General features: G+C 38.4%; 2 protein-coding genes across 23 annotated transcripts; one reads left to right on the top strand and one right to left on the bottom strand.

Annotated features, from left to right (window-relative positions):
* Window positions 1-204: 204 nt before the first annotated feature.
* LOC126872957 (uncharacterized) lies at window positions 205-17,968 on the bottom strand. 22 transcript variants are annotated; one of them, XM_050633262.1, is made up of 5 exons: window positions 15,982-16,085; window positions 15,197-15,319; window positions 14,902-14,977; window positions 14,598-14,680; window positions 205-525 (listed from the first exon to the last, which is right to left on the bottom strand). In XM_050633262.1, the coding sequence occupies exons 1-4, from the start codon at window positions 16,063-16,065 to the stop codon at window positions 14,646-14,648; spliced, it is 318 nt and encodes a 105-aa protein (XP_050489219.1). In that variant the 5' UTR covers window positions 16,066-16,085; the 3' UTR covers window positions 205-525; window positions 14,598-14,645. The 22 variants fall into 22 exon arrangements, 18 of the variants coding, with proteins under 18 accessions (XP_050489219.1, XP_050489221.1, XP_050489216.1 ...); XR_007692263.1 differs by lacking the exons at window positions 205-525; window positions 15,982-16,085 and adding exons at window positions 6,298-7,072; window positions 15,765-15,975; XM_050633251.1 differs by lacking the exons at window positions 205-525; window positions 15,982-16,085 and adding exons at window positions 17,079-17,261; window positions 17,326-17,968 and having other exon boundaries at window positions 14,333-14,799.
* LOC126872955 (uncharacterized) lies at window positions 3,359-4,873 on the top strand. Its single transcript, XM_050633245.1, has 2 exons — window positions 3,359-3,775; window positions 4,205-4,873. The coding sequence occupies exons 1-2, from the start codon at window positions 3,387-3,389 to the stop codon at window positions 4,365-4,367; spliced, it is 552 nt and encodes a 183-aa protein (XP_050489202.1). The 5' UTR covers window positions 3,359-3,386; the 3' UTR covers window positions 4,368-4,873.

The following is a 17,968-nucleotide window of genomic DNA, read 5'->3' as shown; positions in this document are numbered from 1 at the left end:
ACCGCGGATTCGTTATTGAACCTAGGATCATTGTCATTAGTATCTCGAGCACCTAACTACCGCGGTTACTTGTCCGGTTCTATAATAATCGTATTTGCACTAGTCAATGTCTTCTCTATTGCATAACGACAACGTGTAACCCAAACGAAGATTCGTTTCACGCCCCTAACCCTAATTCTAATGTAAATCCCGACATCAGAAGTGGGATCAGTGCCGGTTATAACAGTGCAAGAGTTTACGACCATCGTGCGCGAGTTAATTCCGTCGCTAGTGCAAAATATCGAGTGTGGAACCTAACAATTTTTCGACTCCGCTGCATGGTGCGCAGCTACCAATCTGATTATGGAGGAAAATCCTTTACAAAGCAGTGCCCCGAATATAATTTCAATACCGAGTGTCGAATCGACTTCTACGTAGTGGAGGCGCTAACTGGTAGATCAAGCCATCCGGGTGAGTCGTTTCCATTTTACCCCGATTTCGGAGCCGAGTGTTCGCTAATTAAAGAATCCGTAGTCTTGAGAATTTCTGGCAAAAGAACGATTGATATAGTAGTAATGCGAGGAATAAGAGGTATTGGTACTAAACGTATCGCTCAAATCTTGTCCGTTGCAGGTGTTAGTGGTTAGAGATAAATTTTTCATGTCTTCGCTGATAGTTATTTAACAATACGATATCGCGATTACTCGTTAAATTTTAAGCCAAGATTTTGACGTAATATTACACAAAATAGCCTCGCTATGTGTAAAACAAAAATAATTAATGCCTGTAATAAAACCGCCGAAAACGAGATCGATGTTAATGAAGTTGACAATGAGGTACGTGGTAGTGATAAGGGTAGATTAATCTTTCTTTTCGAAAATTCAGAGATTCATCCGTTACGGGTTCCCTACGTACTCGTACAAAAAAAATACAGACCAGTTAGAAGTACAATTAATTGATCCTGACATCGCCGTACAAGGAATCCTAATAAACTTCGCGAGCGCGGAATAGTACGTGAGAGAACAAGCGATTTAATTACAGCCAAAAATCATAAAGCCTAGTAATTCACCGTTCGCGAGCCCTGCGTTACTCGTGAAGACGAACAATGGTTCAGATAGATGATAGGTAGATTTTTGAGAACTAAATAAATACACGGTCGCGGATCGGTATCGTTTACCCCTCATTGCGGATCAAGTCGCGAGATTGCAAAAGCGAGATATTTTATTATTCTGGACATGGCCGGTGGGTTTCTCCAAACCCCTATTCATCCTAATTCTAGGAGTTATACAGCCTTGATTACCCTCGATGATCAATTTGGATAATGAGTTGTTGTTTTCTTCGAATTCTTTTGTGCCTTTGTTCGATCCATTCGATGTCCTTTATTTGCATAACATAAGTGCGTGCGCGTTTAATGTTTCTTCCGGAAGTCATTTTCGGGACGGCGATACTATGCTGACTCCGTCGAAAATGAGGATTCTTATATTTTCGGACAACCCTAATAATTGTGCAGCTCATACTTGTCTAAATATTCTAATATTTATGTTCTTCCTTGCTACAATTTTGTAAACCATCAAAACGTTTACTATGGAAATCCTCAGGAGTAGTCGCGTGCCAAGTCTTCTGTAGCATTTGACCCTTTTTAATTGTGGTGACATAAGAAATCATTTGGTCGGAGTGATCTGTACTACACTTTCCTTCATTGTATTCAGCAGCGGCTGCTGATTTCGATGTTGCGAACAAACGAAACGAGAGATCATTCTTGAGATTCCTTTGAAAACACGTGTAACAGTCAACGTGCCATTCGTACGTTGTCGTCTATTTGGATGATGTCCTAATTATTGCCGACCCGATAGATCAAGCTCTAAAAGTATTGCACACCGTACTAGATACCCTTGTAAAAGCCGGATTCTCTTTTAACTTTTCAAAATGTTCTTTTCTAAAGGCATCGGTACTCTATTTGGAATATGTAATTTACGACGGAGAAGTTCGTCCCAATCCGGGTAAAATGCACGCCTTGAGTTCTTTACCTGCGTCAACGACCGTCACACAGCTCAGGCAGTTCATAGGTTTAGCCCTTTATTTCCGAAAATTCGCCCCTAAATCTTCACGGGTAATGAAACCCTTGTATGCGCTTACTTCCGATAATAAAAACATGACTTGGACAGATAGGCATGGAAAAATAAGGCAAAAGGTAATTTCCGCCCTGACCGACGCGCCGGTGTTAATGGTATTTGACCCGAACTACCCGATAGAACTTCGTATCGACGCTAGTTCGGATGGATATGGTTATTTTAATGCACAAGATTGAAGGTAAAAATAGAGTAATAGAATATTACAGTATAAGAAGTAACCCTGCGGAATCTAGGTATCATTCTTACGAACTAGAAACGTTAGCAGTTGTGAACGCCGTCAAGCATTTCCGTCATTATCTCCACGGACGAGAATTTCTTGTCGTCTCCGATTGTAATCCTTTGAAGGCATCCAGTAGTAAGGTAAATTTAAATGACAGGGTTTACAGGTGGTGGGCTTACTTACAAACTTTTACTTTTGACATTCTGTACCGGGAAGGTAAACGAATAGCCCACGTAAATTTTGTCTCGCGAAATCCCATAGACTTGGATCACCTTACGATCAACGAAGTCATAGAGAAGGAAATCAATCTGACCGAAATCTCCGAAGACTAGCTATTAGTGGAATAACGTCGCGACTCCCAAATTTCTGGGATCGTCAATAAATTACAGAACGAAGAGCTCGCGGAAGACGTCGCGAATACGTATGAGTTACGGTCCGGTACCCTTCATCGTAAAATACAGAGGAAAGGCAGAACTCTCTGCTTGTCCATTGTCCCCAGAGGTTTTAGATGATCTGTTATTAACCATGTGCAACAGTCAATTATGCACTTAGGTTGGGATAAAACGCTTGAGAAACTGTGCGAGTGTTACTGGTTCGAAGGAATGGCGGAGTATGTTCGCCAATTCGTAGAGAACTGTCACGCTTGTCAAGTTTCGAAGGCCAGTTCAGGTAAAATACAAGCTGAATTACATCCTATACCTAAGACCAGCATACTTTGGCATACAGTTCACGTGGACATAACGGGCAAACTAAGCGGTAAAAGTGGTTCGAAAGAGTATGTCATTGTTTTGGTCGACGTCTTCACTAAATTCGCATATCTGCATCATACTTGTAAAGTAGATTTCCTTAGTACCGTTAAAGCACTTAAGTACTATATTTTTATTCGACAGTCCCTGCCGGATAATAGCGGATCAGGGAAGATGTTTTACGGGCAAAGAATTTCCAGACTTTTGTCAAGATAAATACATTAAACTCCATTTAATTGCGACCGGAGCTAGTAGGGCCAACGGACAGGTAGAGCGTATTATGAGTACGCTAAAAAAAAAAAAAAAAACATGTTCACAACAATAGAAACCAACTGGCGGTCCTGGCAAAACGCGATCGGGGAAATACAACTGGCCTTAAATTGTACCACCAACCGCGTGACTAAGTCAAGCCCGTTGGAACTACTAATCGGTAGAACAGCGAGACCCTACGGCTTATCCCTACCCGACAATATCGAAGAAAGAGAAGTAAATATCTCCCATGTAAGACAGCAGGCGATAAAGAATATAGAAGCAAGCGCCAAATACGATAAGGATAAGTTCGACGAAAACAAAGCTAAAATAACTAGGTTCAACCTTGGCGATTTCGTGTTACGCAAAAACGAGGAAAGAAACCAGACGAAGTTAGATCCGAAATTCAGGGGTCCGTTCGAGATAGCAGAGATTTTGGAAGGAGATAGGTGTAATATCGTGATATAATGTGTTTATAAAGAGTGGACAATAGAGATGTTAATCAGACAGAAAAAGACGATTGTTGTTCAACCTGAACTATTCACGCCAAACGTACAGAAAACAGCGCAATCCACACTCTCTCGGCAACGCCACTCGCAACCTCTGTCTCCGCTCAGCTCGCACTCTGCTTCTCGACTCGCACTCTGCTTTTCGACTCACTCTCTGGTCATTGCCGCATTCTGTTGTCTTTTTCCTAGGCCCACCGCACACGTGTTCTGCAGGCGCTCGTGGCCAGGGTCACGTAGGTCTTTTCCACGAAACTATGCACTTGAAAAGACCGATGACACATTGATGGGCCCGACGGCGCCTCAGCTCTCGCGACATTGTTCATAGTTCGCCCGATATTTCTTAGGCCTTTCGTCCACGATACTACATAGGTATACCTTAAAAACTCTAGACGGAAAACGATTATATAAGGACAGACATGACAGACTGAGAAAGATGCCGGAAAGCTGCGTCCCTGCTGAGTTGGACGTCTGCGGTGATGACGACGACGGTGATAATAACGATGCAAGTACACCGACCTCAGAGGATCACTAACACCGCGTTGTGGTTGTAGTACATCTGTAATATATCCACAGTGACGTTTTGCACATACGCAATATATCCACTGTGATGTCTCATATATCTGTAATATATCCACAGTGACGTTTTGCACATACGCAATATATCCACTGTGATGTCTCATATATCTGTAATATATCCACAGTGACGTTTTGCACATACGCAATATATCCACAGTGATGTCTCATACATCTGTAATATATCCACAGTGACGTTTTGCACATACGCAATATATCCACTGTGATGTCTCATACATCTGTAACATACCCACAGTGATACACCCAACGCAGTAACATGATCCAACAAACTGAGACTCTTCGGTGTACGAAATCGAAATGATCTGTCGTGTCATTACGGTCTGACTGGCGACTCACAGAACGCACCTAACACTTTGAATACAAATTATAACATTACAAATTCCTATTCTCTTTTACTTTTCCGTTGTCAAACCTCCGAACGAAACTTTGTTATTGCACTGGACCCTTGACTTACTTGGACATTTAGCTAAATCGCAAATAATGTCAGTTGTATCGAATCTAATGTAAGAAATACGATATTTTAGTTACACACGAGGACGTGTGATAGTCAGGATGGCCGTGTCGGAGATGAAAGAACACCGGAGCCTTTGGAATTTTGGATAACCCCGCAACATTGTAACCTAGAGTCTACTATAGCTGTAATTGAACAATTGTAGTTATTCAACCCGATTGTAATTATTCGAGAATTGTGATAATGAGCTTGGGCTCGAGGCGACAGTCAGTCGCCGAACGTAGCCGCGGTCACGGGATGAACGCTTTGCCTAACAAAGGTATGAAGTAATTCTATAGCTCTCCTTAAAAGAAATATTTGTGTCGACACGCGACAGTAAACATTCCAACGGTTTCTGTCCCGTGGCTCGCCACGTGCAGACCCTATTCTTCGAGTAAGATGATTGCCAGATGTCGATGCGTCTCCGCAGTACATGTTCGGCTAGCCCGAGGGCCCGTTATAAATCTTAAGGTTTAGTTAACTAAAGTCCTTCAAACAGACAAACAGTCTTTGTCCCAACTACGGGAAGATAGGGAAGACATATTTTTCAACGAGCGGCGTCTCCCACTAGCAACTTTCCCTCGAGGGCGGCTAGCATCCTTTTCTAACCACCGATATGGAGATTAACCAATTAGCAGCAACACTTTCTGAACGAAGGCTTTTCTCGACGAATCCGATGATCTCGTATCCTTAGACACATCCCGTTATAGTTTTCCTGTGTGGCATCATCGGGACGGGAAAGGCATTCTCGCTCGCGATCTCATCGATCCAAGAGTAACGCCTTCGCGATCAGTGATTATTCTCAGACTTAGACTTTGTGAGTACGTTCTGTTGTCATCCCGTTGACCGCGGATTCGTTATTGAACCTAGGATCATTGTCATTAGTATCTCGAGCACCTAACTACCGCGGTTTCTTGTCCGGTTCTATAATAATGGTATTTGCACTAGTCAATGTCTTCTCTATTGCATAACGACAACGTGTAACCCAAACGAAGATTCGTTTCACGCCCCTAACCTTAATTCTAATGTAAATCCCGACATATATATATATATATATATATATATATATATATATATATATATATATGTATGTATGTATGTATGTATGTGTGCGCGTATGTTTTATATTATCGAATACTCTATAAAATAAACTACTCAAAACAATAAATAACGCAATCGAAGAATTACAAAACACACAACATAAATATATATATATGCGTATATTCACACGAACAATACTTGTCACTTTAAAACAATATTAATAAAAACGAGCGGCAGACGGAAAATTACTTCGGTATTAAACAAAATTAAAGACCCGTCACTATAACTTTGCTGATGACATTTATGAGCAGCCATGTTAGATTTACACGCATCACGGCGACAGGAATATTAAGGATTAATGGAAGTCAGGCGCGAGAAATGAATCATTAAAACACATTGTTAACACTTTTCTTTAATAAAATCTGTGCGCAACTACAAATGTAAAAAAATATATATATATATATATATATATATATATATATATATATATGTAGTATCGGGGAGAAGGGCCTAAGAAACGTCGAGCTAACTACAGACAATGTCGCGAGAGCCGAGGCGCTGTCGGCTCCATCAATGCATTACCGGGTCCTTCAAACAAATAGCTTTGCCGAAAAGACCTACGTGACCCTGGCTACGAGCGTCTGCAGAACACGTGTGCGGTGGGCCTAGCAATAGACAATAGAATGCTACAACGGCCAGAGAGTCAGTCGAGAAGCAGAGTTTGCGAGTGGCGTTGCCGAGAGAGTGTTGATTGCATTTTGTGAAAGTCGTGTCGTTATCTAATTATTTAGTTGTGCTGTTTTCTGTACGTTTGGTGTGAATAGTTCAGGTTGAACATCAATCGTCTTTTTCTGTCCGATTAACATCTGTATCATCCATTCCTTCTAAATATATTATATCACGATATTACATATATAATCAATTAAAAAGGGGGAAATATAAAATTAAAATACATATATTTAACAAACATAAAATAGATATCACATTTAAAAAATATATATATATATCATACATAAAAACAAAAGACATTTAAAAGGAAAAAAATAATAATAATAAGGAACCTCTGATGGAAATGCCTCCGCAAACATTGTTCGAACGTCGTTCACCGAAACCTAGGGAAACAACAAGAAAGGGTTAGGTTGGGGTTAGGTTGGGGTTAGGTTAGGGGTCAAAATCGCAAAAGCAATCATAAGCGTACCCCCAGCGGACCACCACCCTGTGGGGGATGGCATTATAAATAAGCAAAGCAACGTAGAGCAGGGCTCATTATTATTCTGGTGAACATTCTTATTACGTTCATTATTCTTCGTTCATTATTCTTTGCTCATTATTATTCCGGTGAACATTCTTATTACATTATTCTTTGCTCATTATTATTCTGGTAAACATTCTTATTACGCTCATTATTCTTCGCTCATTATTATAGTGATCATTGTTATTACCGTTCATTATTCTTTGTTCATTATTATTGCGATCTTCGTTATTACGGTTCATAATTATTTTGTTCACTCTTTGTGTTCATTGTTACTACGTTCGTTATTGCGCTCATCTTTAGAAATTTTGTATAGTATTTTGCGCTTCGGGGTCTTTAGTTTTTCGGTCAAGAAAAGAGAGCCACGACTAAGTAAAAAGAAAATTTTATCTTTGAACGCGCATTGTAATTGCGGTATTAATCCAGTTAGTAAATTGTTCTGTCTGTATCGAAATAGATAAATAAAGTAAACGTTGATAGTAAACTATATTCGAGTTCAAGTAATAAACCCAGCAAAAACTTCGACGACCACCGGAGCAGCTGAGGTAATGGCGCCAGACAGCGCCTACTCCTCAAGGTAAGAAAATTAATTTTGAGAATTTCCTTTTTCTCTGATAATTTCGTTGCCCTCGAGAATCGAATTAGAACTTCTTATCATCGGTTTCCGATTATCAAAAACACCCGTCGATCTTCGCATTCCTCCTCCCACTGTTGGTAAAATACTACCCGTCTTTGGGTAGTATTTATTTGGGTAGTATTTATGGGTCCCACACAGAGAGGATCGTTAGAATCATCCTCGATTATTAAACTCAAAAGGCAAGAAAATCGTGGTAACAGAATCTATCGTAGTAAATGAATTGAGTTTCGGTTCTACCGGCAAACTACTACAGCGAAATTAAAAGAGAAGAAGAAGTCAAACGTAAAAATAAATTTATATATAACAACGAAAAATCTCACATTCCTATCCAATCCAGCAACGCTAAAATATATATATATCCGGCTAATAAAATATATATAAAGGTAATAATCTAAGCAATTCTACATTCAAATAAAAATCCGTTCAACGAGGACAAATATTTATTGTTCCCAGCTTTAATCCTGTCCCGTGCCAGTATCCCTGCACATAGCAGGTTAGCCGAAAAGTGGAATTCGTTTACCAGTTGCATTAAGCGTCAGTTAACGCTACCAATTAAACAAAAAATAATAAAATTAAGATATTTTGAAATAGTCCTTAGACTATTTCTGGTGGCAGCAACTACCGTATTAATTAGAAATCTAAATCAGTATTACATACACAATAATATCATTTCAATTTATTTCCCTTCAGATTAAATTCAAACTCAACAAAAAAAATTTTTCAGTAAAATTTAAATTTAAAATTTGATCGATGTCAATAAACTAATACGTAACATTAGTGTTAGTAAATATTTTGGTGGCAGCGGTGGGATACGCTTCACGGAGGATTAAAGTTGGTTTAAACAGTTCGATATGCTCCATAGAAGATTAAGTTGTCACGCTTGACAATAAAATATTAATTTTAAGAAACAATGGCGACTGTAGTGGAATCGTTGGACGAAGAAATGGTTTTGACATTGTCGGAAAAGCTTAAAGCATGGGATGCGAACTTTCGCGATATGAGTGCAAAACTCGCCGAATTACAAAGCGGCTTATTCGAACTTAAAACAAAACAAGAACCTAAAACACCCGTATCGCCGCCGACAACGCAACAAGAGACGGTTCAGCCGAGTGGACATACCCAGCCAATTGAGCTAAAAGACGCGATCGAATCGGTGCCAGTGTTTGACGGATATCGACCATCGGTATTCCACTTTTTAAGAGCTTGTGAGCGCGCGCGAAATATGATTCCCAGATATCAAGAACCTCAATTGGTAAAATTGTTAGTAAATAAGCTCCGTGGACACGCGCTCCTCGCCATCGAAGACACAGAATTAATGAGTCTAAACGATTTCGGAAACAAATTAAAGGATCTATTCGGCCCAAAGAAATCTCTTAACGAATATAAAGGGGAATTAGGAACGATATTTCAACGACCCGGGGAAGACATATTAGATTATATGGATCGCGTTAGAAATCTTAGATTGGCAATAATGGACGGAGAAAGAGGCGACTACGGCATCATATCCCCCGATATCCAAGATACTATAGATTGGGAAACGAGAGAAGCTTTCGTTAAAGGACTTCCGAACGAGGTATATGTGCGAGTAAAAATAGCAGGGTACCATACTTTAGAAGATGCGTATCGTCAAGCCGTCAAAGCAACACACGAATTGAAACAAATAACCGATAGAACGCGACCCCAACGACCGACACCCTCGAACTATTACAGACGCGACAACGCACATCCTTCGAACACTAACAACAATATCAGGAACAACCGCCAAGATCGAAGATTGGTACCTCCATCGCAGAATTTTTTGAATTCTACAAGACAAAATATCACGTGTAACTATTGCAAAAAGCCCGGGCACTTAGTGAAAGACTGTTACAAATTTAAAGCCCGAGTAGATGCCGGATTAATCGTACCCTATGCTTCGAGGCCATCGGGAAACCAAACACGTCCTTCGGGAGAATGGGGCGAGCCACGAAGGAACGATACGCCGAATCGCCCAAGAGTACAGGCGGCAACCAGGCGACCGGCGCCGACGGCAACAAACAGAAAAAGGGCAGCCACCCCCGCGAGATCGACTCCACCACCCATAACGAGAGACAGAGCGAACGCAATGCCGACTATAAGATCGAACGAACAACCACTAAATACTGTGGGGGAGTCATCCCACAACCAAACAAGGTCACAGACAGAGAATCCAGAATCTCAAGACAAAAGGGAAAGAGTGAAGCACAAGCAACCGGCGAAGGAAAATCATCAGGAGTTGAATTCAGATTCGGAAGGCGACCTCTCCGAATTATTTCAGTAAAATTTAACGATTCCCCAACGACCCCAACTGCACGAATAGTTTCCCCAGATCTAAAAACTAAGACGAGTTTACTATTAGACTCTGGATCGGAAATCAATATTATCAAAAAACCTGCTTTACCCGACTCAGCCATCATCGACGAAAAGGAATCAATCGAAGTGCGAGGAATTACGGCAACGAGCCTGGTCTCCCTAGGGCAGACGGTAATACAGGTTGCGGACCATCCGGTTGTTTTTCATGTAGTCGATGATTCATTGCTAATCGATCAAGACGGAATCCTAGGATCCGAATTTTTTGCAGGTTGTAAGGCTCGTTTAGATTATGAGGGAAAACATATCAGATGGGGAAATATTTATATTCCCTTCGATACTAAAGAAAAAATAATTATACCGAAGCGAAGTTCAATAACGTGTTCAATTAATATCGCTAATCCAGAGATAAAAGAGGTATTTATTCCAAGAATCTTGGGAACAAGGGAATCTATTTTGGTAATGCAGTTGTGAGGAATCATAAAGGAAAAGGTTACATAAGAGTAATAAATACTACTTCGAGAGATTACGTATTTACAACACCAACGATGGTAATTAAAGAATTTGAAAATCCCCCCGCCCCCCACCCCGCTTCCTAGGACAGCGTGCAATACAGTTCTAAGATCGGAGGAAAGTAGATACGATAAAATAAATGAGTTACTACGACTCGAACATTTGAACGAAGAAGAAAAGGAAAATGCTAAAAAATTGATTCGTAATAATCAAGATAGGTTTCATATTCCAGGAGATACATTGGAAGCAACCGAAGTTCTGGAACATAGGATAATTACAACGGATAATATACCCATCAATACTAAACAGTATCGATATCCACCAATACATCGAGAAGAAATAAATCGACAGGTCCAAGAACTACTAGATACGGACGTAGTGGAACCATCAATATCTCCATATAACTCCCCGTTATGGATTGTGTCCAAAAAACCCGATTCGCAAGGAAATAAGCACTGGAGATTAGTCATCGATTATAGAAAATTGAACGATAAAACGATTGGCGATGCCTTCCCACTACCCAACATTACAGAAATATTGGATCAATTAGGAAGTGCAAAATATTTTTCCACGTTTGACTTGGCATCGGGCTTTCACCAGATCCGTATGTCACAGGAAGATGCCCACAAAACTGCATTTTCGACACCATACGGGCATTTTCAATTCAAAAGAATGCCCTTTGGATTAAAAAATGCCCCAGCAACATTTCAACGTTTGATGAATTCAATATTATCTGGTCTGCAAGGAATAGAACTATTCGTCTATCTGGATGACATAGTGATTTATTCCACGTCTCTCCAAGAACACGAAATTAAATTTAATAAATTAATGGAAAGGCTGAGGAAAGCTAAATTACGATTACAACCTGATAAGTGCGAATTTTTACGACACGAGGTGAATTATTTAGGACATATAATTAGTGAGGATGGCGTGAAACCCGACCCAAAGAAAGTCGAAGCCGTATCAAAATTTCCACGACCAAAGAGGGTGAAAAATATCAAACAATTTCTGGGACTAGCAGGATATTACAGAAGATTTATACCCGATTTCTCCAAGGTCGCAAAACCATTGACACAACTATTAAAGAAAGACACTCCCTTTAAATGGGCAGAAAATCAAGAAAACGCATTCAATAATTTAAAGACAGCGTTAGTGACGAAACCCATCCTGCAATATCCAGACTTTTCTAAACCCTTTAACCTTACTACAGACGCATCAGGATATGCAATAAGCGGTGTACTGAGTCAAGGGCCAATCGGAAAGGATTTGCCGATTGCGTATGCCTCAAGGCTATTAAATCCCGCCGAACAAAACTACTCTACCATAGAAAAGGAGTGTCTGGCAATTGTTTACAGCGCAATGCACTTCCGACCGTATCTTTACGGAAGAAAGTTTACCATCGTAACCGATCATAAACCTTTAGTGTGGATGCATTCTATCAAAGACCCTACTTCAAGAATTTGGAAATGGAAATTAAAGTTATCGGACTTCGAATTTGATATTGTATACAAAGAAGGCAGGGCGAACGCAAACGCAGACGCATTATCTAGGAACCCTCCGGAAGTTTGTTTACCAATCAGAAAGAGAGAGGAAGTCTCACCGATTCGCTATCCTGTCTCAAAAAGATTCGAAATAGATACGTCAACCGAAGACTCTCCCATATTCGAAGCTAAACCACACGTCTTGCCTCAATCCAGTGATTCTAAAAATCAAGGAAAGGGTTTTACCCGAAAACATTTTACAATAGAAGAAACCCCCATAAAATATTTAGACCAAGCATTAGCAGAAATCGATGTAAGTACAGATAGAGAAATAACCAATCGAGAAAAAGAAGACACGGATACAACAAGCGAAAAAGAGACCTCCACTGTAATTCCAGAACCAATTCAACAACGAGAAAAGGACACGAGACCTACGATAATTGCGGAACTAAGAATTTCAGAAACCCGAGACTCAATTGCGAGAGTAAATGACCATAAAGTAGTATTTATAGATATACATGGCAATCCGATAAATAAAGGAGCCTTAGAAATGAAGGAAACGGGAAAATTGCCTCGTTATAAAGATTTAATGTTAGAAAAAGCAAGATTGAATTACGATTCTGGAAAATACATTGTATTCCTACCGATAAAGGAAAATAGAAATATTCCAATAACACCAGAAAATTTATTAAACTCGCTAAGATCTCTATTAGACGTAGTAAATGAAAAACAGTTAACTTCGTTCAGCATTAGCAAAGGAAACTTGGAGGAAATACCCTGGCGATATACAATCAGAAAATTAAAGGAAATATTTATGGAAAAAACCTTAACCATCACCATTTGCACTGGGGAAGTAATTACCCCACCTGTGGAAGCGCGGAACAACATAATACGAGAAAAACATGAATCAAGCGTAGCAGGACACAAAGGAATAACAAAAACTTATCAAAGAATACGACAACATTACTATTGGGAAAATATGAAAAAGGAAATTCAAGATTACGTAAGAACATGTAAGGAATGTCAATTGAAGAAACTCACAAGAATAAAAGCAAAGCAACCAATGGTACTTACAGACACACCAGGTAAAGCGTTCGATAAGGTTAGTATGGATATTGTAGGTCCATTACCAAAAACCCAAAAGGGAAACGAATATGTATTAACTATCCAAGACTTATTAACAAAATACTCAATTGGGATTCCACTAGGAGGAATTTCTTCAGCCGAGATAGCGGACGTTTTTGTAAAGCGATTTATTTGTCGTTTCGGGTCACCGAGAGCTATTCTCACTGATCAAGGGACGAACTTTACATCCTCACTAATGAAGAAAGTAGCAAAGAGATTCCGCATCAAACAATATACCACGACGGCATATCATCCACAAAGTAACGGTTCAATCGAAAGATCTCACCACGTGCTGATAGAATATCTCAAATTATATATTGAAAATTCCAAAAATTGGGACGAATGGGTAGAATTAGCTATGTTTTCCTATAATACCTCTGTACACGAAGGAACGAAATTCTCCCCGCACGAATTAGTTTTTGGACATCTAGCCAGAGAACCTACTGGTGAAGTAATAATCGAAGAGAACATGGAACCAACTTACGCAGAATATCTCGAAGATCTGTTCGATAAAATTAACACCGTACAACGAATGGCAAGAGAATATTTGATAAAATCCAAACTAAGATCAAAAGAATATTACGACCGACGAATCAACCCCCAAGATTTTAAAATAGGAGATTCGATATATTTACTAAAAGAACCCAGTAAAGGAAAATTCTCCGATCAATATACTGGACCATACAAAGTGCTAGAAATCTTGCACAACCAAAACGTCAAGATCGAAGTAAAAGGGATTCCGCGAACGGTGCATTTAAACAAGTTAAAACTAGCGCATAATCGAAATAAGCAATGAATAAAGCGATTTCAGTAGGCAACGTAGTGCGGTAGTATATGTTATAGTGCTGTTCGTCGAATAATACAGATATCGAACACCTAAAAGGAAAAAGGAAAATTATTATACGTGTTTCAATTATTGCTTAAATATAAAACGTGTTAACTCAATGAACAATTAACTAGTGAAAGTGAAAGTTACCTTGTGAACAAGTGATCAACACACAAGAAAGTGTACGTGCAAGTATAGGTTATGGATCGCTGTTCGTGGAACACAATGTATGACAGCTACCTAAAATAAGTGAATAAATTAGTTTCAATTGTCTCAGTGCAAAATACAAGGTTACTAAATGTTAGAACTATATTATGGATAAATCAAAAGGAGGTGTGACACTGTTCGTCGAACAATACAGATAGCGAAAACCTAAAAAGAAAAAAGGGAAAATTATTATGTGTACTCCAATTATTGTTTGAATATACAACGTGTTGATTCAATAAATAATTAAAAGAGGGAAAGTGAAAGTTACCTTGTAAACAAGTAATCATCATATAAGAAGGTCTACATGCAGAATAGGTTATGGCTCCCTGCTTGCGGAACACCATGTACCACCTGAAAATAAACGAACGAATTAACTTCAATTGCCTTAATGCAAAGAGCAGCATCGCTAAATGTTATAACGGTGCTGTGGAGGCGTGGCACTGTTCGTCGAATGACACAGATAGCGGAAACTTGGAAAAAGAAAAGAAGTTTATTACGAGTGCTCCAATTAGTGTTTGAATGCAAAACGTGTTAGTTCAACGAATAACGAAAACAGTGAAAGTGCAACTTACCTCGTGAACAATCAATCACCATACAAGGAAGTGTACATGCATGGATTTCGCAGATTAACAAGAAGAAATAAAATAGCTGAGAAATATAGAAAGTGGTTAGAAAATAATTAAAATAGATTAATTGAGAGTTAGTAATAAATATAACCGGAGTAAAAGGATATTTTATTATGTATTAATCTACGTAGTATTGTTATATTATCATATCTAACATGTAGAAGTGGATTTTGTAATGCACAATAGCGGTCGCACACACAATGCATTATACACATATTAAATTAAATGAATTAAACAGTACCTTTATAGCCACAGATATAAGACGATTGAAGGCAACCGTAGTAAGTATCCAAGGCATATCGAAGAATTGGATGACGTTGTGGGAATGATCCAGGTAAGTGACGCAACATCGAATGAGTAGAATCTGAAGAATTATAGACAATGTTAATCTAATAAATAAATTTTAACCACTAATAAGGGAACTAATTCATATCATACATAAAATAATAACAAATAGCAAGTACATGCAATAATAAATTAATAGGGAAAATAAGGAAAGGTCAATAAACACAGAAATAGGTTAGAAATTACAATGTGAATCTAACAAATAAATTTTAATCACTAATAAGGGAACTAATCCATATCATACATAAAATAATAACAAACCGCAAGTACATGCAATAATAAATTAATAGGGAAAATAAGAAGGGTCAATAAACACAGAAATGGGTTAGAAATTAATCAAGATAGACTAACTAAATATTAACGACAAGACATGACTGAACTCGGTGCAAAGGAATAAAGTTATGCTACACGAAATAATTGGTAACACAATACACAAAACATTAACTAAATTAAACGAGACTTACATAAATGCAAGTCACGTATAATCAAAACAATGACTATTGAAATTCGGTAACAATACAATCCATGCTATCACATTAAAGTAGCACACGGTATTGACACACACAATATCATGAAACACAAAACAATATTACAAAACACTACTAAATAAAATTATAGTGATTAACAATTAATTAGCTATTTCAACAACACGTTACTGTTGACATTAAACCAATGCCATACCAAAGAGACACGCGAGCGGCCATGTTGAAAAATTCGTCGCGCGCACATACAAATAATAGCCAAAGCAATGTAATACAGCATCATAATAGCAATGTTAGGTACTAATAAAAAAAAAAAAAATAATAAATAATATATATATACATTAACTATTTTTATATGTGTGTACAGAACTGATGGCGAACTCATCAACCATTCTCTGAACGACGGATGGAAGAACATGAATAGCAATCCGCACAGTGGAACTGTAAAGTATTTGTAAGCCACTCACGAAACCAAATACTGATGCTATCCACCTGTAAACAAACAACATTTATAACTATGCATATAATTTTCACTTATGTTCACCAATATATATATACACGCATGTTGTAAAGTAGGCGATATTTATAACATTCACTTCCATTGATAATGCAAGTGACTCATAAAAATAAGCCGTCGTATTTATCATTGCACGCATATATATATATATATATATATATATATATATATATATATATATATATATATATATATATATATATATATATACTCGAAGACAAGGTACATTTGTAATATTTATTCCTATTGATGATATATACTTATATATTTATAACAATAAAACAAATCTCATTTATACTACTTACCAATACGTACGCATATATGTATATAATTACAACCCAAGTAGTATTCATAATATTTATTTTCACTGATAACAAGTACGTAAAACCTAAAATAAAACAAAAGTTTTAACAATAAAAAAAGGGGGGAAGAAGAAAAAAAGAAGAAAAAAGAAGGAAAGAAAAAATAATATAATATATAAAAATTTTCTTTTTCTATAAAAGGTTATTCCTATTTCTGATAAACTCGAGAAATGAAAACATTATACCATGATACACTGACATAAAGATACACCACACAGAAGAAACTAATAGAGAACGCTTTAAGCTTGGCAAACTTACCGCCCGACGAATTTGCATACACCATAACCAAAACCCAGGATACATGGCTTTGATCGCAGGAGAAGCGGTCCATATAGTCAAATGCATTCCGGTACAAGTAAAGGTACGACATACAACAAAATGCTACTCGGAACTACCCGTTTGGCAAAAGAATCGCACCACAGGAACTCCGCCCGGACGTGCGCCAAACGTGGCGATATTCAGCACCATCGTCGTTGGCCACGAGCGGAATATATACCCAAAAAGACCTCGATGCACTACGGGACCACGTCATGTTCCCGGCAGAAAAATCTGCAGTCTTGAACGCATTGGCCAGAGGAGCAACAGGAAAAACAATCGTCCCTGGAACAGTAAACATCCTGGGAATGATGGACAAAAACACATTAACGACAATAGCGAAAAATACCGTATCAAGCTTATGGACTGGTTTTATGGAATTTGGAACTGTCAGTGCAGCAATATTTGGAATACTCGCAATATTTAAACTAATCAAGACAATAATAGATATAGCCGCACACGGATACCAGTTACGTGAAACTTACGAATGTGGAGCAATATGCGGCTCAGTCACCCACCCGCTACTATACCTCAAACGAAGACGAAATATCGTGGATCAAACAGCACCTCAAGGGATATCGATAACACCGGTAGTCACTCAACTACCAACGATATCTACGTCCGCCTTGAGCGAACTCAGAGATACCATCAGTCAAATTTCCTTTGGAAATTTGAACTCCAAGGGCGGGGGTGTCACGTCCCGCGCTCCGCACGCGCCGTAACAAGAACAAGAAAACCATTCTATACAAAACACGCGAATAAGGATTTGAATGCACAAACGAACACACGGCACTACGAAACGAAAGGAAGGATTAACAAAACGAGGGCGATTAACGGATCCAACCAATAAACAAAATACATATACACACAATTCTAAATAAACCAGGAAATAAGAATAACTACAAAAGGGGAAAATAATTGAAACGCCAGGAATATATATATATATATATATATATATATATATATATATATATATATATATATATATATAT

Source organism: Bombus huntii, chromosome 14 (assembly GCF_024542735.1).
Source record: "Bombus huntii isolate Logan2020A chromosome 14, iyBomHunt1.1, whole genome shotgun sequence".
Taxonomy (NCBI): domain Eukaryota; kingdom Metazoa; phylum Arthropoda; class Insecta; order Hymenoptera; family Apidae; genus Bombus; species Bombus huntii.
Note: the sequence above shows the minus strand (reverse complement) of the source record. Positions and strands in the feature narration are given on the sequence as shown.

What these genes read in the sequence shown, in the direction of transcription:
- LOC126872955 (XM_050633245.1), top strand. Translation starts at nt 3,387, where the DNA reads ATGTTCACAACAATAGAAACCAACTGGCGGTCCTGGCAAAACGCGATC. An exon ending in GAGATTTTGGAAGGAGATAG is followed by an intron (nt 3,776 to 4,204) that starts GTGTAATATCGT and finishes GATACTACATAG; the next exon opens with GTATACCTTAAAAACTCTAG.
- LOC126872957 (XM_050633248.1), bottom strand. Translation starts at nt 16,065, where the DNA reads ATGATGCTGTATTACATTGCTTTGGCTATTATTTGTATGTGCGCGCGA. An exon ending in TTATATCTGTGGCTATAAAG is followed by an intron (nt 14,978 to 15,196) that starts GTACTGTTTAAT and finishes TATATTTCTCAG; the next exon opens with CTATTTTATTTCTTCTTGTT. An exon ending in GGTGATTGATTGTTCACGAG is followed by an intron (nt 14,800 to 14,901) that starts GTAAGTTGCACT and finishes TCTTTTTCCAAG; the next exon opens with TTTCCGCTATCTGTGTCATT.